The following is a 23864-nucleotide window of genomic DNA, read 5'->3' as shown; positions in this document are numbered from 1 at the left end:
CATTGGTTGTATACCTTGGTCTTCAGGCACTGAGGACGAGAACACATTTTTTTATTTACCGAACGCTGCCCAGCCGAGTTATATACGCCTACTGACCTCTCTCTCGAAGTTGGACTTACCTAATCAGACTGCCTGTCCGAGGTATATATGAGTCGACTATTATCAAAGGCGGCAAACTGACTTTTGGATAATGATTGGTAAATCAGAAAAACGAATTATTGACTTTGTATTCCATTGGCAGCCACAAAACTCTTCGGAACGACATCTTAGATAAATAACAGGTTAACTATTAACCTTTATTTAATGCAGGTTTTGAACCGTATTCTTTGAAGGAGACGATTATATTCAAATAAATCTGTATTGACATATCAATAAAAAAATTTTGTCCAAATGTACAGATTGCCGCCTTTGATAATAGACGACTCATATATTCGTCTACAACTTCAAGAGTAGAGTTCCCAACAGTTACTGGGGTAACTAATTTAATAAGCCTTTAACAAATGTTCACGACTGACTTCCATGGTGAAGGAATAACATCGTGTTTTAAAAACCAAACGCGCAACTTGTGAGCCCGCACGCTTAGGCACCCCGCCTATTTCTAGCGTGAAGCAGTAATGCGTTTCGGTTTGAAGGGTGGGGCAGCCGTTGTAACTACATATACCGAGACTTTAGAACTTATATCTCAAGGTGAGTGGCGCATTTACGTTGTAGATGTCTATGGGCTCCAGTAATCACTCAATACTAGGTAGGCTGTGAGCTCGTCCAACAAATAAAAGCAATAAAAAAATTAAAAATAAATTATAAATCGTGAAACCGTACAGGTGCATTTTTCATGTATGCAAAAAAAAATAAAGTGAAAAGAGGAAGCGGAATGGGAAAAGATTGTTACAAGGTTTTTTTTTCTGGCAAAGGAAATGTCTACGGCCTATGCAATGATCTTGACTGTCTCACCCCACAACTATAAAACTGAGAACTATTTCGCCAATACAGCAAAAATGTACATTAATAAAACGACAATCATTTTAAACATGTTGTATTTAAATTTGCTTATAATGTCATGATAAATATAATTTATAACAATTACATACTTAATAAAAGTAATCAATTTGCATGTAAGTGATAAAAAAAAAAATCTTACACCATTTAGAAGGCTTCGGGTGCGTCCCTGTCGTAACTACACCAATTTTAACACATTTATTTTTTACAATTCATTCGTTCAACTACGACTGGCCAGATCCTCCCTACGATAAAATTTGTACCTTAACATTTCCTAAATAAAGTCTATTCTTCTATTCACTGGAATTAAAGTACAACGTGAAGCGTTGACGCACACATGCAACTCGCGCACACACATACAGGCTTCACTATTCCCCAACACGATATTATTCGAGGTAACTCAATGTTGCTTTTTTTTTTCTAATTCGAATTAAAATTATCTACGCTTACTTTTTTTTTAAAATTAAATAGCTTTCTGTTCCTTTTTTTGTGTACACAAAGTTTTACGTTACACATATGTTGAGTTGTAGGGTAATTATTTTTAAAAAACAATTCTCTTAAGACGACAACAACATAACAAAGACAATGGTTTATCCACGATTGAAACTTCAGATGACATGCGTTTTTTTTAAACTGCATTCTTTGAAAACAGTTTCAGCCTTATGCAAGATAAAATGCAATGAGTATAAAATTTTACATTTAACAACCAACATATTTATTTTAGTACTTTTTATTTATTTATTTCTCAAATTCGTTTTAAACAAAAATTTCTAAGACTAAAGTTCAAATTGGGTTAATTTCAGATTCACATCGCATTTCTTCGTTATAAAATCACGAGGAGAAAGCAAAATAAATCTACTTTAAATAATATATACTTACACAAAAACCGAAAATTTAAACAATAAAAAAATAGTTCGATTCCGTAATTGGCTACTGCCAATTATATCCTAAAAAAAGGTTTAATATATCATAAAGATCGTCTAACAAAAAAAAAAAACATTGAGTTACCAGTTTTCAAATTTAAGCGTAAATCACTTTATATTAAATAACCACTATTTTTAAGAGCACTACACACGAATGCGTTATTAATTTAAATTTGATTTAACCCTCCGTTACGTTCTCGAGAAAATTGGTGTCTCAAAATAAATACAAAACTAATCAAGAGTATCGTATAAATAAAATGCTCTCGACGCCATATTTTGGTCGTTTAGGCGGGAAATCAAAATAACGACATTTGGTCAATAGTGTTGTTCTGGTATTCCAATTTAACCCGTGATTAGCGCAGTGTTGTACCAGACTAAAATTAATGAACGCGTATGTATAGTCTGTAAAATTACATAGTACATTATTGTTAAACATAGTTCAACTGTAAGATCTTTGTAACATATTATGGGAATGTACTGAAACAAAGATTGTTTTATTTATTATGATGAAAAAAAAGTGGAATTGAAAATGCTGCACGTTATATCGATTTGTTTCAATTTTCAGGTTTAGTAATTACCGAAGAAATTGATGGATTGCGTGAAAGACGATATGGGTAAGAGGGAAGTGAGCGAAGAAATGGTATATGATAGAAGAGTATGGAAGGTCGCGCCGACCCCAGGCAACTGGAAGAAGGGCAGGATAATGATGAGTAATTACCGATATTTTTTTCAATCGGAGCTTCGGTTATCACTCAGCGTCACATTTATATATCGTTTTTGAAAATCAGAAACTTTTTTTTTAAATCACAAGACTATTAGACTAGTTCTCATACTAAAATGGCAACTAAACAAGTTAATTCATATGTTTGTTATGATCAAAGGAAAATAAAGAAATTACCTCAAATATCACTTGTCGAGTCATTATGACAGTCTCCCAGCTTGTCCTCCTTCGGAACAGGCAAGTTAACGCTAATTTACAATGAATAAACATTCAATATATTCACATACATGGAAAATTAAATATCCATTTACTTAATGCATTCGTTCACTGTAAGTTTCATTAGCAGATTGAAACAATATCCACGATATCCAGATCATTTTATGTCAAGTATTCTAGTTACATTAATATTAGGTACAATAATACCAATGGTAATAACTGGTTTTATATTTACATAAAAAAAAAAACGGAACGTCACAATTTAATTAAGTAACGAAATTATTTTAAAAATAAAAATAAAATGTGATACGGCACTTACAAGACAGCGTTCTCGCAAAAGAATTCTTCGATAGAACGAAATTACACGTCCATTTATACATACGTTCACAATTTACTGAAACGTAACAATTTCAGTTTTAGATCTTCTGTTAAATCAGACACAATCAGATTGATATTCTAGATGATGGGCGTTAATGATATTTTCAATGGAAGGTAGTTCTTTGGATAGTTCCTTTTTCATTATGAAAATTTAGTGAGAGAAACAAGTAGTTCACATAGCTCAGTCACTATATCATTTTGTCTCACACATGTCACAATAACTGAATGTTTTCATGATACAAAAGTAATCGTTCAATTCGGCGAGTCATCGGGCGTGGCGGGCGCGTGCTCGGGGCAGTACGCGCGGAAGTGTTGGTCCCGCAGCGTCCAGGCGGCGGAGCGCGCGCAGGGCACGTGTGCGCGGCGGGAGCACGTGCGCAGCGCGCAGGCCACGTGCGCGCCGCCCCCCGCGCACACCCTGCAGCGCACCGCCCGCGCCGCGCGCACGGCGCCGCCCAGCCCCCACACGCGCGCGCCCGCCGCCACCACGCCCGGCGCCCACACGCCGCACTCCTCGTGGAACCACGCCCACTCACTCACTCGAGATTCACTCTCCGAATTTCTGGAAATCAAACAAATTCATGTCATTGCTTTTTTTAGTATTTAATTAGGCTTATTATTTTACGTGGATTGACACTGTTGTCCCACGAAGACTAATACTCGAAAAATCAGCTTACTTATTGGTACTTAAATATTTTTATAAAGTAATTTTCCTCAGTGACTGATACATTGACAATTTTATTTACGAAGTCCTGGTCGCCAAACGATAAACGCGGCGTACCTAAATAATATTGTGTAATAAACATCAAACCCGAAAAACCATAATTTCAGTAATTACTATATGATCCAGATATAAATCTCATGTCATATACACTCATGCCTACGACCTCCAGAAAGCACTTCACACCAGGTCGGCCGTGAGCTTCTCCCCTGCCAAAGCATTAAGCTTTGTCATTTTCCTCATCATACACAAAAACATTCTTATGAGTCGTATAATATCAAAGGTGGCAATCTGTGCATTTGGACAAAAAAAATTATTGATATGTCAATACAGATTGATTTGAATATAATCGTCTCCTTCAAAGAATACGGTTCAAAACCTGCATTAAATAAAGGTTAATACTTAACCTGTTATTTATCTAAGATGTCGTTCCGAAGAGTTTTGTGACTGCCAATGAATACAAAGTCAATAATTCGTTTTTCTGATTTACCAATCATTGTCCAAAAGTCAGATTGCCGGCTTTGATAATAGTCGACTCTTATGAGCTGTTGCTTTTTCTAATAAGCGTTGTCTTTGTATTAATTTTGTTAAAAAATATTATTTTGACGGTATCACTTTCCCACAAATAACTAAAGGTACTAAAAAATAAATACCCACTATAAACAATAATGAAAAATTTGATATAATTTTTTGCATTGTAAGTGACTTACGCCAGTCATCAAGTCAACCTGTTTTCTGATCCTTCTTTGTTACTGTAGTCCCGGGATCAAGTTTGTAAAATCTTCAAGCATTTACTGAATTTACTTACACATACTAAATATACAATATATATATATATATATATATTTATCCTCCAAACAATTAGACGTCCTCTGAAGAAAAAAATGCATTTAAACTGGCGTCCACCTGCTTTTGGCGTCCGCATACTGGACGCCACTTTGATGGCCAGTGGGGTTTACGTCCCATTGGTCCTGGCTAGCCGTAGGACAAATATCGATAGAAGCCAAATTATCTCTTAAATGGCTGCAATAATATATTAAGCAGTTCGCGACGAAATCGTAACGCAGGTGTGGCACTGCTGTCGCGCGTATATTGACAGCCGCATATCTCGGGGAGATCCTGACTATGGATCCGCGTATTTGGCGTCCACAACTGCGACGTTGCCAGCTCGTTTGCAACATTGGATCACAATTTATCACACGATATTTAATCAAAACAATATATTCGCCGTAGGTGGTGTACGCGTTGCGTATCATTAGGAGCCCGAGTTTATTTAAACTTTTAAAAAGTCAGAACAAAGAAAAACGCTCAAAGGAGTCTCAAGGCCGATTTTGATGAAAAATGAAACTGCATAATTGGATTTGAAAAATATCTATATTTCTAGCCAGGAACCGAAATCGGTGATTCTGAAAAAAAAAGACACGTCCTGTATTTTTCTTCCTTGTTACCGACACTATCGAATGGTGTAATAATACAAGTGTATCTTTTATTTCAAAATAACGAAGTTCGATTCCTGGCTAGGAATATTGATATTTCGAAAATCCAATGATGTTATAGTAGTTTTCTTCAAAATCGGGCTCGAGACTCGTTTTGTGCTCATAATTTCGGATTTGGCCATCCACTTCCACTTGAAAAATACACCTGTATAAAGTTATTTTATTTTAAACATATAGGCACTACTCGGCTCCCGAGTCGTGCCTATGTGTAGCCAGATCAGCACCCGCTTACCGAGTGTAAATTAAAACACGATGATAAAGCTGCTAAATATGTTCAGTAAATTATTTAAATAAATGAGAAATCGAACACCCAGTAGCTTTATACGGACGACCAATAGCTATATACGGATGCTCAATTGGTATATACGGATGTCCAATTCAAATCTAGTGGGATAGCCAAGAGAAGTCGATTAAAAATATTTCTTTCAACTGCCAATAATTCCCATTTGTCCCGGGAAAATCTGTGTGGACAAATGGGAATAATCCAATATGGTGCAACACGATTGGCAACAGTATTTCCATCATACAGTAGCTTGTAGCCAAACAGTACTGCCTCACATACTGCCGTATTTTTATAATTAAAGTAGCCAGGTTATTGGGCGTCCATATATAGCTATTAGGCGTCCGTATATAGCTATTAGGCGTCCGTATATAGCTATTAGGCGTCCGTATATACCTATTAGGCGTCCGTATATACTTAGTCTAGCCGTAAATACTGTTACAATTAAAAATAATAAAAAATATTACATTTGAATTTGGAATCTGTCATTTTTATATGATTGCTCATTGAGTTTTCTCATTTTGGCGCCAATACATTGTACAATATTTTGCGATATTAAAATGGAGTGGGATGATAAAGAGAACCGAATCGCTGTGATTGCATTACACAAAGTACGTATGGAGCCAAATGCAATTTTTAAAACTCTCTATACGCTTGGTATTAGTAAAATGTTTGTGTACCGGGCTATGAATAGATGCAATGAGACCTCCTCTGCTTGTGACAGAAAAAGATTTGACTGTCCACGTAGTGCTCGTACGAAAAAGGTGGTCAAAGCAGTAAGGGAAAGAATTCGAAAAAATCCTGTCCGAAAGCAAAATATTTTATCTCGGGAGACGAAGACAGCACCTAAAACCATGTCGCGTATTTTAAAAGATGACTTAGGACTTGCAGCCTATAAGAGACGTACTAGTCATTTCTTAACTGATAATTTAAAAGAGAATAGGGTAGTAAAATCGAAACAACTACTGAAGCGGTACGCAAAGGGAGGTCATATAAAAATTTTGTTTACGGATGAGAAAACTTTTTACAATTGAGCAACATTTTAACAAACAAAATGACCGTATTTATGCTCAAAGCTCTAAGGAAGCTTCCCAATTAGTCGAGTGCAACGTAGGCACTATCCGACTTCAGTGATGGCTTGGTGGGATATTAGCTATGAAGGAGTGACTGAGCCATACTTTTGTGAAAAAGGTATCAAAACATTGGCACAAGTGTATCAAGATACCATTCTTGAGAAGGTAGTGAAGCCCCTTAACAACACCATGTTCAATAGTCAAGAATGGTCCTTCCAGCAAGACTCGGAGCCAGGTCATAAAGCTCAGTCTACGCAGTCTTGGTTGGAAACGAACGTTTCGGACTTCATCAGAGCTGAAGACTAGCCGTCGTCTAGACCCGATCTTAATCCGCTGGATTATGATTTATGGTCAGTTTTAGAGAGTACAGCTTGCTCTAAACGCCTTGATAATTTGGAGTCCCTAAAACAATCCGTAGGATTGGCAGTGCAAAATGTTCCCATGGAAAGAGTGCGTGCTTTTATTGATAACTGGCCTCAATGTTTAAAGGACTGTATTGCAGCCAATGGAGACTACTTCGAATAAGCTTTTTATACTTTAAATTGTTTTATATTTATGTATTAAACTAACACACTGTCAAAGTAATAAATGTTATTTGCCATAGATTTTTTTTTGTTTTCCTTTGTAACAGTATTTATGGCCAGACTATTTTTTTTTATTTTTTTTTTATTGCTTTGATGTGTGGACGAGCTCACAGCCCACCTGGTGTTAAGTGGTTACTGAAGCCCATAGACATCTACAACGTAAATGCGCCACACACCTTGAGATATAGTTCTAAGGTCTCAGTATAGTCACAACGGCTGCCCCACCCTTCAAACCGAAACGCATTACTGCTTCACGGCAGAAATAGGCGGGGCGGTGGTACCTACCCGTGCGGACTCACAAGAGGTCCTACCACCAGTAATTACGCAAATTATAATTTTGCGTGTTTGATTTTTATTGCACGATGTTATTCCTTCACCGTGGAAGTCAATCGTGAACATTTGTTGAGTACGTATTTCAAACTAAACTACAAGACTAAGTATACCTAATATTGGTTCAGGCCATAGTAGGATACAATGCCAATTTTACCATACTTATATTTATATTAAACCCACAAATGAAGTTATTACATACCTACTTGTTTTAAATTTATGAAAAAATAGACTAGACAAACATGTACATAATTATTATATGCTTGTTATTCTAGCTACTACATGCGATTTTTCATGTAAAAATCTCAGAGACAGGAGCTTAATTTTCTTTATCTTATTATAAACTATTTGTGTACTTAGCTTCCTCAAAATCCATTGTTACTAATACGTGTAGATAGATAAATTATATAAAATTATCGGGCATCCGTATATGTATAGATTTGACGAAATTGGTATAAATGTACAGACAAGCGATTGTCAAAGAAAGAGAAAGTAAACATAAAACTGGCAACGCCGCACTTACAAATGTCGTCCATCCTATGAGGACGCTAAATAGTCGATTCCATAGGTAAATCACGATCAATATATCCAGGACGCCTATAATTTATGACCATGGTTCGGGGTTCAAAAATGTTGCGGCACGAACGCAAGAAGAATATCGCGAAAAATAAAATTATCGGAAAATGACGTATCTCACGGAGCTGGAAATCGAAAAACTAAGCAATATTCATTAAGACATGTTAAAAAAAGCAATGGGAACTGGAGGACGTCGTAATGATGCACGACGTGCAGACGCCAAAAAGATTGTAGGATGTAAATATATATATATATATATATATATATGTATACTGCTATATGAAAAGCGGGGTGAATGTATTGAATTTTTCATGGACTTATTCATGGAAATATCCAAATACCACATCCAATTAATTAACGTTTCCACGCTTGCTAAATGGTTAACAAGACGTCGTTGTTACACGTTCGCATCAGAAGAAATTTGACTATATTAACAATTTAAAAAAAAACCCTCCTCGTAAACCCAAAAATGTTGGTTAACCGTCTCTTTTGACGTGATGGACGCCTGCAGGCAGCAATCTCTTTAAGGCTATGTTTTTTTTTTATTGCTTAGATGGGTGGACGAGCTCACGCCACCTGGTGTTAAGTGGTTACTGGAGCCCGTAGACATCCACAACGTAAATGCGCCACCCACCTTGAGATATAAGTTCTAAGGTCTCAAGTATAGTTATATGATTTACTTGACGTATTAACATACTAATAAATATAATAGATATTTTGACGTTCGGAACCTGTAATCGTCGCAGTCGTCGTCCATAGCGTAGGGCCCGAAGAGGTCCCCGAGCGCGGCGTCGTGCGGGCGCCGCTGGCAGAAGGCGCACACCCAGGTCGCGTCGGGCGTGGCGGCGTCGTAGCGCGGGCCCAGCGTGCTGGCGTGCAGCCCGCGCGCCGCGCCCCGCGCCGCCCCCCGCGCCGCGCGCCGCTCCTCCTCCGAGCGACCCGCCGTGGAGCGCGGCCCGCGGATCTGGACACACCGTTGCACTCTTTTAATGAACCTCGCTCATAATTGAACTGGTACATCGGTACCTTCACCCTTGTGATGAGACGTGAAGCTGAGGTCAACATTCCATTGAAACAAAAGCGCTATAATGATTTTCTTTTGCAATCGTATCGTATTCACTACTGCAACTGTTGAAGAGTCCAGATACTTCCATACCAGTTACTTCTTATCGTTATTCTGATATAAAAATATAATATAGACGGGGTACACATGGCTCACCTGAATGTAGGGCCCTCTGGATCGACTTGAGCTGGCGTTGCTGCCGGAGTCATACGCGTCCCTGACGGTGATGTCTTTGCTTTTCCGTGCACGACTCGATTCGCTTTTCTTCCGCGGCCCCTTCCGCCGGCACCCCTCGTCGCTCCGCGCGGCCGCCCGCCGCTCCCCCCGCGCAGGCGCAGACTTGCGTCGTTTTTTGGCAACAGCGGGCGTCGCAGGGATGTCTTGATTAGGCTCAGCGGGTCGCGTCGAGTCGGGATCAGATTTGTTCCCATCTAGTCCGGCGAACATTTTTTCGAGTTGATTTTCTACATCGACGTACGTGGAGGCGGTGGGCTCGGCGCTGCGGGCCTCCGTGGCGTCGGGCTCGGCAGGCTTGGCCTCGGAGGGTGACTCAACGGGCACGTTAGGGGCGTCAGGGTTAGAGGTGCGTAGGCTACGGCGGCGAGGGGCGGCCGGGACACAGGGGGCAGGCTCCGGCTCAGGTTCAGGTTCCAGCTCGCAGGGCTTATCTGGTTCAGGACTCGCGAGGATGCTCTCGAGTTTGTCGACAGTGACGACTGGCTCCGGCTCGGGGGGCGCCGGCGGCTCAGGCTCTGGCTCTGCCGTTCGATCCGTACTCGCGATCATTGCCGCTATGTCGTCGATCGTCTCTGCGGATCCTGAGCGCGTTTTTCTTCTCGCATGTGGGTCGGGGGGTGGCGGGGAGGGGGGTTTGTCGGGCGCCACGTCGTGGGCGCGCTCCACGTCGCCGTTCTGTAGGGGCGGCGCGGCACGAGGGGGCTCAGCAGGCGCAGGGGGCGCAGGAGGAGGGGGAACCACCGGGACGCGGATCGTGCGTTCCGGTTTCCGTTTTCTTTTGGAGCCAGGTGGAGCACCGCACGAATCTGCAGAATCCTGGAAATTACATTTACAAAATAGGTTAATCTCGGGATTAGGCATGGCGTGGGTGGTTTTAAAACATGAATGCGGAATGAATGTTTTCACTGCGAAGAAGGACCCTTTTGTCATGGCGCCGGAATTTCAAGGAGTATCCCTGCAGCTTTCCGCGAGTATCGGGATTCTGGGGGTCGATATTTCGAGCGATGTCCAGTTTCGGAGTCATTTGGAAGGTAAAGCCAAATTGGCCTCTAAAATGTTGGGAGTTCTCAACAGAGCGAAGCGGTATTTCACGCCTGGACAGAGACTTGCGCTTTATAAAGCGCAGGTCCGACCTCGCGTGGAGTACTGCTCTCACCTCTGGGCCGGGGCTCCCAAATACCAGCTACTTCCATTTGACTCCATACAGAAACGGGCTGTTCGGATGGTCGATAGTCCTGCTCTCGCGGATCGCTTGGAACCTCTGGGTCTACGGAGGGACTTCGGTTCTCTCTGTGTTTTATACCGCATGGTCCATGGGGAATGCTCTGAGGAATTATTCGAGATGATTCCTTCATCTCCTTTTTATCATCGCACCTCCCGCCATCGGAGCAGAGTTCATCCATATTATCTGGAACCGCTGCGTTCATCGACAGTGCGTTTCCAAAGATCTTTTTTGCCACGTACCATCCGGCTTTGGAATGAACTCCCCTCCACGGTGTTTTCCGAGCGCTATGACATGTCCTTCTTCAAACGAGGCTTGCGGAGAGTTCTTTATGGTAGGCAGCGGCTTGGCTCTGCCCCTGGCATTGCTGACGTCCATGAGCGACGGTGACCACTTACCATCAGGTGGGCCGTAGGCTCGTCTGCCTACAAAGGCAATAAAAAAAAAAAAAAAAAAAAAAGAATGCGTGACGCGGCACCTCGTCGGAGGAGGGCGGCGAGGGCGTGGGCGCGACCCTGGAGTGCACGATGACGGAGTGCGGGGAGGCGGGCGCGAGGCGCTCGAGCAGCGCGTCGACGCGCGCGTGCGGCGGGCGGGCGGCGCCGCGCCCCACCAGGCTGTTGATGGTGGGCGCGTCCCGCACGGACAGCGCGCCGCCGCCGTTGGCCCGCGCGCCCGCCACGGACAGGTCCACGCCCACACGGGCGTATGCCAGTAAATCTTCTGCCCGGACTACCTTATCTGTCGAACATATGTTTGATTTAGAGATCAAGATCGCAGACTCCAAGAATGATTATTTTTTTATTGCTTAGGTGGGTGGACGAGCTCACAGCCTACCTAGTGTTATATAATTACCAAAACCCAGACATCAACAAAACGCCGCCCCCCACTTTGAGATATGAGTTCTGAAGTGTTCGTTTTTACAGTACAATACCTGCTCCACTCTTCAAACTTGCGCTTGCGCAATATTGGACGGTTATGTTTAAAATAATATTTGGATATTTGACAATGGCATTATCCAAACCAGCAATTTTTAAAGAGAAGCAATTAGGCAGAACAATTAACAAGAGTCGTTAGTTTTTTTTAATTTACAAATAATTAATTAATTCCCAATAATAAGAAATGGTCTCACCTCTAGCTGGACCCAGGTGCGAGTACAATTCTACTGGAGGTAAGGCGACTCCCGTCTTCACGTCGCCCGGAGAAGGAGTATGTCTGAACAAAATGAATCATTAAGTTACTTCACCATTTCATTTCATAGCTTCATTAGGGAAAAATGTATTATTACTACTATTTCTCTCAGCTGCAGAAACCATTTTACCATAGTTGATTTAATTGGTTTCAGTTGCAAAATCTTTTTTTTTAACTTTATGTTATGTTATATTAAATACCTATCTCCCAGTATACACTTTGTTAGAAACATTAAGACAAAAAAGATTACATAGTATTCCAAGGATGAGGAAATAAAATAATACGGCAACATCATACCCCTACCACAAATGTCTTAAATCATATCTACTGAAGAACTATTAACAAATATTTCGGAAAACAATATTAAAATGTTAGAGTACTTTATCTTCACATTCCAGTGTATATAAAAAAAAACATGATAAAATGAACTAGCTTAAATCTAATTTGTGTGGTTGTCCACAAAACAATTATCAACTTATTATTACATTGTGGTTGGCTAATTGACATAAAATGATTTGAATATTGATAACTCAGGAATGTGAACATGGTCTTCTATTTATTATCATAACTTGTGACCAGAATTCTGGTTGATCGGCCATATTTTTTTTATGCCCTTGTAGGCAAACGAGCATGCGGCCCACCTAATGGTGAGTGGTTACCGTCGCCCATGGACTTCAGCAATGCCAGGGGCAGAGCCAAGCCGCTGCCTACCGCTAAAAAAGTGTTTCAATTCTTACGAGGTTATGGCTCATTTTTGTGTCACAATGAGTATTAATTATTACATAACACTTTGTAGTTCGCTTTTTATATACTTAATAATAATAACCAATATTTAATAATACCCAAGTATACTGGTTTTTAAGGGCGCTTATGAATATATTTTCTTTTTACGCAGATAATTTGAAGTCATCGAAGGTGGAATGAAAGCTTTTCTAACTGTTGAGGCCATGATAAAAATCAATTGTAGTACTGACTCTAGAGCTGCTATTGAAAATTTAAAAACTGTTCAAAAAGTGGCCTTGTCAATTTCAGTTTACCATGTATTATACTTTCTCTAACCCCAATAAGTTTATAACTGTGGTGGGTAAATTTTCAAAATAAATATTCAATATTAAGTATGGTAATAGTGAAAAAACTAATTGTCACATTTTAAAGAAAAAGATAAGTAAGGTTTCTCTACAAAACACAAATCATCTTTTTGTGTATGTATTTCATGATTTACAGTACCAGTTCAGTACACCATGAATGCAAGATTCATCTATAAATTGAACAATTTAGCTATGCATTTACTTTAAAAAATTGGATAGACTTTTTAGTGCAATCTGTCATTAGCAATCTACTTGAGGTTTATTTAATGTATAAGTAAAAGTATGTCAGTTCAGTGCCCCCAAAAGTTAAAGTTATTATCACTGAAATGAAGAGTACTCATGGTACCATTGTGAATCTGTATCAGCAGCTTGCCTGTTTCTGTTGTGAAGCATGTATTATTGAAGATCAGGCCATGCCTTAAGGCAGATGTCACTATTCATGCTTTAATATTTTATGGGTCCAATAAACACCAGAGAAGAGGTTGGCTCAATCATTAACAACATTTTGAGGCCACTGTTAGGACCATTCAGTGTTTCTTGCACTGAGCCAATAATATTTAGATATTACAATTAGGTAGCCTGATATTTGTAGTTTGGTATTTGTTTCCTAAATTATTTTAACTGCTTTATGCCATGTAGTCATGACGTCAATGATTAATGCTCATGTATATTAAACATATCGACGGAAAAAAGCGGAATTGTCGAAAAACCCAACTTTACATCAGAACCTTACATCTATAATTCTATACTAATATTATAAAGCTGAAGAGTTTGTTTGTTTGAACGCACTAATCTCAGGAACTACTGGTCCGATTTGAAAAATTATTTCAGTGTTAGATAACTCATTTATTGAGAAAGGCTATGGAACATCACGGTAAGGCCAAAACAAGTCGAACAACAAATTTATTGTTATCTTCCAAAATAGGGGTTTAAATAGCTCCTTAACATTCTATAATTCAAAAATATTTTCACTTGCTACATAAATGAAGTCAGGGAAAATTTTGCGTTATGCCAAAGTAACTATTCCACGCGGACAGAGTCGCGGGCAAATGCTACTATAAGATATATGGTTACAAAGTGATTTAGACCAAAATGCAAGTTAGGACATGTCCGCTTTCTCCCGTCTGTATTGTTATTATTGGTTCCACACCAACCTAATGAGATGTTTATCTGGTGGGGTTGGTGTGTGTCTGAACATCTCCGGAGGGGTAGCTGTGTGTCGGAATACAGAGTTGCTGCCCGCATTCTTCATGGCCTGAAACATTTAAATATTACAAATTAGATTATTGTTATAATGTAATTTCACAATAAATAAGGTGTTCTTTGTAGCATTGCTATTATGAATGATCAATACGGATTTTTTAAATACTGGGCTTTAATATGTTGTACAGGTTCTGTAAATGACAATCAGAATTGAGGTGGGTGCTTTTAATTAGGTCAGAATTGAGGTTGGTGCTTTTAATTAGGTCATGTACCTGTAGCGGATCAGGGGGCGAAGGCGCCGGCACATGGTACAGGTGTGGTGGTGGCGTCGGTGTGTGCCACGTCACTCCACGATCAGACGCCATGTGCGCCTGAGGGGCTCTCGCTAGGAGATTCGCCATCTGCAACTGTTTTTTTTAATTTTTCTTCTTATATTGTTTTAAAAGAAAGGAATAACATAGACAAACAATTCATTTGTAACAATCAACTATAATCAAGAGCTTCTGTTATCACATCTTATATTTTTCTACTTTGTCAGTCACTCATTATTTTAGTTTAGTAAATTTATTTTTCTGAATCTTATTAAGTATTATTTATTTATTACAGATAGAACTAAATCGACATTTGATTTTAAAGGTGACCTACCCACCTGAAACCATGAGGGTAAAGTGGTTTTGGGACAGTGGCTATCTTACCTCTATCCTCAAAGGGCTTGCAACATGAATAATGCTCGTGGAAGAATAAGGGGAATGGATAGAGGAAATAGTGTTCTCGCCCTAAATATAGGGCAAGTCCTGTGTCTCAAATTTACTGGAAAACAATAACAGCTATTTAATGTAGGTAGAGCAACATGAGAAATAGAAGAACAGGAATCAATAAAATAGTAACTTTTACATTTGTTTTCATTAGAACAACTGTCTTGTTCATATATTGTCTAAATTTGTAGACACAGTTTGAAGTCTTACATATAACTTTAAGTTTCTTAAAGTATTTAAACAGATGATTAGGAGTTTTTTTTTAAACATATTACTTAAAACATAGAGCTGTTTCAGACAAAATTCAGTTGAATGTTAGGCACATATAACGTTATCAGTATTTTAATTTTCTTTTAGATATAAGAAATCAATATTTGAACTTGACTCAACAACATTGTCAAAGTAAATATTTCATATAGTTACAGAAACTGGTAATATGAATATATTATTGCAGTAAAAGGAGATTCTGTGTTAGCAATACACTTGTTTTTTTTATTCAGTTTTAAAAAAAAATCATATTTGATAGTTTTAATTTAAGGGAAATGGCACACCTAATTTGTGAGTGATCAGCATTGCACTCATGGATATTAATAACAGTAGGAGTACTGGCAGGTTGTTGAGTCTCCCTGAAGGTTTTAAAACCTGCTTTGAAGAAAGACAGCACAGTGCGAGAGAAACAGCATGGAGAGTAGTTAATAGTTTGTTCAAAATAAGATACTATATGGCAATAATGTTCTCTAGAAGTGCACCATAGAAAGCACAGCTGTTCCATAAATTAGGTACAAACTCTACAATGGGTCGTGCAAATGGAGATGACAGGAGCATTTCAAATAATTCCATAAAGCACTTTCTTCTTGTTCTCATTAAATTAACGAACTTAGTTACTTATGTTAATAATTTTAGGCTACCATTTGTCACAAATTGTGTAGATTGATCTTGATTAAAAAAAACAACAACAGTAAAATATATAGGAAATATGACTAGTAACTTAAGTTTCTCAAAATAAAGTAACCTCCAATTTTATATTCTTTACTTAACATTTAACAATTATGAGCTGAAAGTGAGATTATTGTGTGCAGTATCACAATTTTCCAATTGACCTTCGTTTAAATTTATTGTTGTTATATTATGAAATTGCAACAGATTTACACCTGTCAATACAAACAGCTGATTGGTGTGTACTACATACCTACTTCAACGATTCACGACACGCACAAAGACACGTTCATAGAAAAATAATTAATAAACAGCATTTATCATTCACATTTCTAACGTAAGGATATAATGTAACTTCCGTCGAGTATTGTGAAACTCGATAAGTTAGTTGCGGTAATTAATGAATAATAAGCACCACCTGAAGGGGGCTCCAACCGGGGCCCAATTGTGATTGCCGACCATTCGGGTTGTGTTGCGATCCGCCAGACATGATGCACGGGGCAGTCGCTCCGATTTCGACAATTCCTATTCAGCACTATGTCGTCAACAGACACTGTCTCAGTCCACCATAATGATGCCGGCAACTTTGAAGCCTTCGCCCGCGTAACTCAGATCGCTTACGACGTGTACAGAAACTTCTGAAACAATCTCATGTGTGCAATCCCAAACTTCGTTCACACTTAACATGCCGTATGAATCACGGATAGCGATAGCTACTTTTTTACACTCAACATACATACAGTTTAAAGAAAACGAAATTTATTTAGTGCATGGTATGGTGTTCACGATTCCGATGCTCACTTCGCGTGACATTTTGAACGCATTTTGATTTTGAAAATAAACACTTCCCGGTAAAATATAGGCTAGCATTTGCTCAACAATAAGATAGTGACTTTAATCAAAGCAGTTTAAAGTCAAGTTTCTGCTGTAAATACAACTAAAATCACTGAAATAATTCAAGTAAGTGATAGATTCGCCTTCACAATGGTGGCCGATTTGGATTTGAAAGCAACGACAGCGCCATCTTGTGAATAAATTTTAAAAAGTGTCGACCAAACAGCACAGCGGAAACGTTGTACTCTATTGTCTTTGGTTAAAAAAAACCGGAAGCTATATTTTTATTTTTACCTCAAGTGTATTTTTTTTTGAAAAATCTAAAGACTTCTTCATACATTTCTATTTAGTTCTTGCTCCTCTCTTTAAATCTTTATCGGTCACGCACCAGTGTGGCTATTGATTGGCAACACCGTCAAGGTCGTTTCTATGGCAACAGCTGCTTTGTTTTGAATACTTTTGAACGGACTTGTCACGAACTTGAAACTGGTTGAAACTTCGTACATAATAATATATGTATATGAGTATTGAACATTATAGAAAATAAAATAGATCAATGAAAAGTACCGAGATAACCAAATTCTTAGTGTCTTTTAGCGGTCAAATTGAACACGTAACGTTTCCTTCCGGAATATTCGATGAATATCTTTATATTCAGTATGAAGTGGTATGGGGTCCGGATTGGGAGCCTATCACGGGTCTTCCTTCAGGAACGAGTCAATTGTCACGCCCCGGGATCAACCCAGAGAGAGTTGTTATCAACATGCCTATAGAAATGACTTTCGGAAGCACTAATGTGTATGGGTGTAAGTAAAGTGGACTTTTATGCTTTTTTGATACAAAGTCTTTTACGATTTGGTGATTGGTAGTTGGGTGGGTGGGTGCCGTGTACAATTCGGAGTTGAATTAACTAAAATACCCTGTCTCTCACGTCAACACGCGTTCGAGTTATGAATGAGACGGAATTCAGACGATAGAGAAGGGCGAAGCGACACCTTCCTCGCAGCTCACCCTGTCCACCTGAAAGCCAATCATCCGGTCGCATTTACCAAGACCTTTATCGATTGCAATGTCTCTACGTTGTTCGATATAATCCTTTAAGCTTAATTGTGGCACGGGAGCGTCTAATCAAAAATATCATCAAATCTACCCTACATGATTCATTGAACGTGTACAATTCATTATATTAGTTCTTCCTGCGTCAGTCCGCCCTGCCCATATTTACGACTAAGCAGTCATGCGTTGCAATTTGTGGGTAGTGACCATCGCACAACATTAAAACCTTGTATCTTAGGGTGGCTGACGGCAAGCATGTTGTTGTCACCATTAGGACCGGTATCCGATGACAATCATTTAATCTCCTACCATGTTTTTTTTATTACTTAGATGGGTGGGTGGAAATGCTCACAGCCCACCTGGTGTTAAGTGGTTACTGGAACCCATAGACATCTACAACGTAAATGCGCCACCCACCTTGAGATATGAGTTGTAAGGTTTCAGTATAGTTACAACGGCTGCCCCACCCTTCAAACTAAAACGCATTATTGATTCACGGCAGAAATAGGCGGGGTGGTGGTACCTACCCGTGCGGACACATAAGAGGTTCTACCACCAGAAAAAAATACTTTAGACACGTCTGTACGGATCTATCAGATCCAATAGCTCTTGCATTGATGCCTTCAGCTCTAGGACCAGGCTTAGGAATCCCGGTAACCGTAATCGTCGAATTCGGCAGAGTTCGTCGTGCAACCCAACCTAAACATCAGCTCGCTGAGTTTCTCGTCGGATCTTCTCAGTGGGCCGCGATTCCGATCCGGTAGTAGATTCATTCACGAAGCAGCAGCTCTAGAGTTGTTAGGTTGCCTTTGGAAGCGCTCAGGTAGTTGTTAGCAAATCCCACCCCTCCTGGCTGAGCCTTTGCTCAACCACCTATCCTGGTGAAATTAGACAGGCCTCCGGGCCACCAGTAATCCTTCATATTTAAAAAGAAAACCATGTTTTGTCTAAAACAAAAGTTTGTGTCGTTTTCTTGAAATATGAATGTTTTGCCAGGGCCCCAACTTGTTATAACCGTGAAAGCCCGTAATTTCATAACCGGAGATACATTGCGGGGGTACGCTGTTGTGCTACTGCCCCCGACAGCGGGTAGGCGATGCGTGACGTCACCGCTCCTACGTCCGAAGCCAGCCACGGTACTCGGCGAGTGGGTAGCCTGGCTCACCGGCCGGTATCCAGAGTTGAACGACCCGAAGATGTTGGCCGACGGAAAGGATAATTACAGTACGATTATTTACTGATCTATTTATTTATACCATACACATTTTAACCCTTTGTAACCCTTTCAAACCGAAATGCATTACTGCTTCACGGCTGGAATAGGCAGGGAGGTGGTACCTACCCGTGCGGTCTCATAAGAGGTCCTACCACCAGTAGTTACGCAAATTATAATTTTGCGGGTTTGATTTTTATTACACGATGTTATTCTTTCACCGTGGAAGTCAATCGTGAACATTTGTTAAGTACATATTTCATTAGAAAAATTGGTACCCGCCTGCGGGATTCGAACACTGGTGCATCGCTACATACGAATGCACCGGACGTCTTATCCTTTAGGCCAAGACGACTAAAGTGTAAAACTCGTTTTTAACGTTCTCGATATCGTAAAAGTTAACTCAAGTATGCAGTTGGAACAGCGCCCCTAGCGGCAAACGTAGGCAAATGTTCCAATTCCATACAATTTTGAGTTAACTTTTACGATATCGAGAACGTTAAAAACCTCCCACCAAACACACTGTTTTTACTGTCGTTTGTTATTAAGTCATGTGTTGAGCGATACTCACCTATCGAGTGCAAAGGGTTAATCGCGAATACGTCTGACCCGACCGGCTCTACTAACGTTGTACCGTTCTGTAATTTGTCCCTGTGTTTCATTATGTTATTGGTAAAAATGAGAGTGCTAAAGAAATATCTCTCAGCAATCAATGGTTTTAATAAATTTTATTACAAAGTTACATTTTAATCTTATAAAAAGTAATATTTTATTAAAAAGTTACGTAGAAGATATTGATATTGAATTCATGTTGCAACGACTTTTATGCGTTTTTCGAAAATCTAAAACAAGTTAACGTGCATTGCATTGTATTCCAGTGTTAAGAACACAATCGTCAGGAACCGTGACGGTGTCGGCCACGATGGTGTCCAAGGACCTCAGAAAACTGGGCTACGACAATGAACCGCCAGCCTACACTAAATATTCATAAAATCTATAACAAATAAACTAAAAAACCAATATCACGGACAATCATAATAAGAAATATGTTTTTTAATGCTCAACCTAGCGAGATAATTATTTGAGTTTTTAATTTAAACAAAAATGAAACGGACTTAACTTTATGGATGAATAAAATAAGATTTCACTACTAATTGTTTACTTTATTATTTTTATGTTATTTAGGCACTGATTTATCTATTTTGCTTGAATTTATTACAAAAAAAACTGTTTGTTTTAATATAAGGCACATAGTTAGGTAGTGCTCATTTCATTACTTCAATAAGAAAATGTAGGTATCAACGTTTTATTTACAAATAAAAATATAATTGGTTTAAAGTTTAAATACAACAAAAAAGTTGTAATTTTAGTTTATTAATAACTAAGGTAATTTTGGAAGCTGGTCTCCCTGTTTTACCCTCTAAGAGTTTCTTCATTCATGAGAATATTTACACCATAAACATAGTCTACACAACCTGCACATAATAACCATAATAAATTGATAAAAACAGTCGTAGAGTTTCCTTTATTTTTTCGCTTTTCTAAAAATCGGAGTTTTTGGCGGGAACGCGATGAGTGAAGTTGTGTAATTTGTTTTATTTCGTCTAAATGTGTAATAATGGTGGTTTATTAACTGTGAAAGTGCACAAATGTGGGAAAATGAAACAAAGCCGCTGGACGTAACTTCTCGGGATCCTCCAAAAAGATCAATGAAAAAGTCTCAGTAAATGACCACCATTTTACTAAGATTATCTTTCAATCAAATCACCTTCATTTCAATTCATAATATCATTTTCATATTAAAATAAAAATAAGACTTGACCTTAATAAGGGATTAAAAAAGTCTTAGTCTTAATTAGGTCTTAGTTACCAAAAATATCTCTAGAAATCTAGTTTTATTCATAACTAGCTCACCCGGCAGATTTCGTAGTGCCTCAATCGATAAATAAAAGACCTAAACTTTTGCATAAAATAAACTTAAAACAAACAAAAGATCCGTCCGACGGGGGGCACATCAAAGGGAAAACAAATTTGTTATTTATATTTAATTCCGAGCATTTTCATGTTTTAAACCTTCTCTGGACTTCCACAAATAATTCAAGACCAAAATATAAATTAATTAAGAAGCAAACACTCTTCTGAAAAGTTATTTGAACTTTTTTGTGTTATGGACGTAAACACACAACGAACTATCGAGTTTCTCCGCGGGAGCTCTAACCGTTCGGGGTCACTCGGCTTGCGAATACATCTATCACCGGTTCATAATTATGACCCGCTAAGAAGATTCGGCGGGAAACTCAACGGGCCGATTCTGTGCGCCAAAATTCGGAAGTTGTCTTTTTTTTTTTCTTCTTTTTAAATGATCCATTCAATGTTTTGCGCATCGAATTTGAAAATCGCGGAACTTTTTGTTGACTTTGACGTCATCAAGATTTGTTTCGAATACGAATGAAATGAGAACGATGTTTCGGAGCACGTATTACGATGTTTATTGTCAGGAGGTTCATAGCTCCCTCCCACCACTAGGATATGCAACGGATGCCGCGATGTATGTACATACCTGTTTTACTGACGTTACCTTTATCTTTTACTGACGTTACGTTACCTTTTATCTTTTTTACTGAAGTTACCTATTTTTTTTTCGATTTGACAGCTATGACGTCACAATATGGCGCAGGTCCGTGCAGATTCTTAATTGAAACGCATTGGAGAAGAACGTAATGCGGATTACGGTGTGTGAGGTGAAATAACTTACGGACTAAATGTAAAACTTACGTTGTCCTTTCGCTATGTGATTTCAAGAGAACCTCTTTCATATCGTTTCATTGATACATAAATCATTTTATTTAAACATTACTTATATTCAAAATATTTTTCGAAGTGTTCAAGTTTAGTTTGTCAGTTGGGTACCAAAGAAAATCAGCCCGACAAACGCCTCAAATGTCCTAGGTGCATAAAAATTCCTAAATTGTTAAAGTTATCTCACATATCACAACTGGATGGCTAACAAAACCTCCTTAGTTTTGAAGTCGTCGTGGCCTAACGGATAAGACGTCCGATGTATTTGTGTTGAGCGATGCAACGGTGTTCGAATCTCAGGCGGGTACCAATTTTTCTTATGAAATACCTACTCAACAAATGCTCACGATTGACTTCCACGGTGAAGGAATAATAATATCGTGTAATGAAAATGAAACCCGCAAAATTATAATTTGCGTAATTACTGGTGGTAGGACCTCTTGTGAGTCCGCACGGGTAGGTACCACCGCCCCGCCTATTTCTGCCGTGAAGCAGTAATACGTTTCGGTTTGAAGGGCGGGGCAGCCGTTGTAACTATACTTGAGACCTTAGAACTTATATCTCATAGGTAGGTTGCGCATTTACGTTGCGGTTGTCTATGGGCTCCAGTAACCACTTAACATCAGGTGGGCTGTGAGCTCGTCCACCCATTTAAGCAATAAAAAAAATTTTTATAACATAAAAATAATAATAATCAAAAAGTATAGATTTATAAACAATGTTTTAATTTTAATGGCTCCCATCGACAGTGTCCTAAATTTTGTATTGTAATTATTTTACAATGTAGGATAAGTCGATGACTGACTACAAAATATAGGATTTGAAAACCACGTTATTTCAATACTTTATACAAATATTGTAAGTTAAGAAACTCTTGAAGAATTGACAACGTATCTTTATTTATATTTACGTATTATGCAAATATTATATTATACTATATCCGAACGGTTCTTTTTTATAACCTAATTTCTATGCAAGTAGCCTTAAGGGGTTAAACTAGCTTCCCCAAACTTGTAGGCGAGCTCACGGGACTCAGCCTGGCGAATTTTGTAACACTAGCCCTAAGGCAGTCCTTCGCTAAATCTATCACCGGATCGCAACCAAGTCAGAAGATCTGGCGATAAACTCAGTGTGCTGCATTTGTGGTTTAATTTTCACGACGAACCCTTCGTCGCATTCGACGGGTTCAAAGAAAATGGTGACCGGTGCTTGGAATGCCTAAAAGCACCGATAGTGGATCTGGAGGATCCGAAGTGAAGGCTACCGTTACAGTCGCCACGATAAAAAAGTTAAAAGTTCTAGAGTGGCAACCTGGGTACCGGAAAGCATAGCGTGGATAGACCTCCCAATAGGTGGACATACCATGTACTGACATAAAAGTGTTATATAGTGGTATGGTAGTATGGACAATGAAGGTGGACATAAAAGTCACTGGAACCCGCTGGATGCAGGCTGCACCGTTTTTTTTATGATGAATCATGAAGGGAGACTATATCTAGCATTGGACGGTCGTGGACTGAAAAAAAATAAGAATATATTAATTTTTTTGTTGATGCTTAAGTGGGTGGACGAGCTCACGGCCCACCTGGTGTTCAGTGGTTACCGGAGCCCATAGACATATACAACGTAAATGCCGCCACCCATCTTGAGATATGAGTTGTTAGGTCTCTCAGTATGTTACAACGGCTGCCCCGCCCTTCAAACCAAAACGCATTACTGCTTCACGACAGAAATAGGCAGGGCGGTGGTACCTACCCGTGCGTACTCGCAAGAGGTCCTACCACCAATGAAAATATGCGTATTCAAATTCAAATTACCTTTTAAAATAACAATGTAACGATAACAGTGTTCCTATTTTAAAACATGTGTACATATTTTGTATTTACATTTATAAATATTTAAATTAATACATTTTTAATTAACAGCAAATAAGGATAATCGTGATTGTCAATCACAATTTATTTCCAATATGA

General features: G+C 39.1%; 2 protein-coding genes across 4 annotated transcripts; one reads left to right on the top strand and one right to left on the bottom strand.

The window, feature by feature from the left end:
* Window positions 1–1017: 1017 nt before the first annotated feature.
* LOC101743204 (uncharacterized protein CG5098) lies at window positions 1018–17031 on the bottom strand. 3 transcript variants are annotated; one of them, XM_038016796.2, is made up of 9 exons: window positions 16730–17026; window positions 16405–16627; window positions 14571–14705; window positions 14250–14350; window positions 11949–12031; window positions 11295–11557; window positions 9514–10410; window positions 9026–9258; window positions 1018–3796 (listed from the first exon to the last, which is right to left on the bottom strand). In XM_038016796.2, exons 2-9 carry the CDS (start codon window positions 16477–16479, stop codon window positions 3487–3489), a joined length of 2097 nt encoding a protein of 698 aa, XP_037872724.1. In that variant the 5' UTR covers window positions 16480–16627; window positions 16730–17026; the 3' UTR covers window positions 1018–3486. The 3 variants fall into 3 exon arrangements, with proteins under 3 accessions (XP_037872724.1, XP_037872723.1, XP_037872726.1); XM_038016795.2 differs by having other exon boundaries at window positions 16405–17031; XM_038016798.2 differs by having other exon boundaries at window positions 16408–17031.
* A 145-nt stretch (window positions 17032–17176) lies between these two features.
* Window positions 17177–20246, top strand: LOC101746827 (B9 domain-containing protein 1). Its single transcript, XM_004921938.5, has 3 exons — window positions 17177–17629; window positions 18876–19103; window positions 19971–20246. The coding sequence occupies exons 1-3, from the start codon at window positions 17380–17382 to the stop codon at window positions 20081–20083; spliced, it is 591 nt and encodes a 196-aa protein (XP_004921995.1). The 5' UTR covers window positions 17177–17379; the 3' UTR covers window positions 20084–20246.
* The last annotated feature ends 3618 nt before the right edge of the window (window positions 20247–23864 follow it).

The sequence above is a fragment of the Bombyx mori genome, chromosome 17 (assembly GCF_030269925.1).
Source record: "Bombyx mori chromosome 17, ASM3026992v2".
Lineage (NCBI taxonomy): Eukaryota > Metazoa > Arthropoda > Insecta > Lepidoptera > Bombycidae > Bombyx > Bombyx mori.
This window is presented reverse-complemented; position numbering and strand designations above follow the sequence as displayed.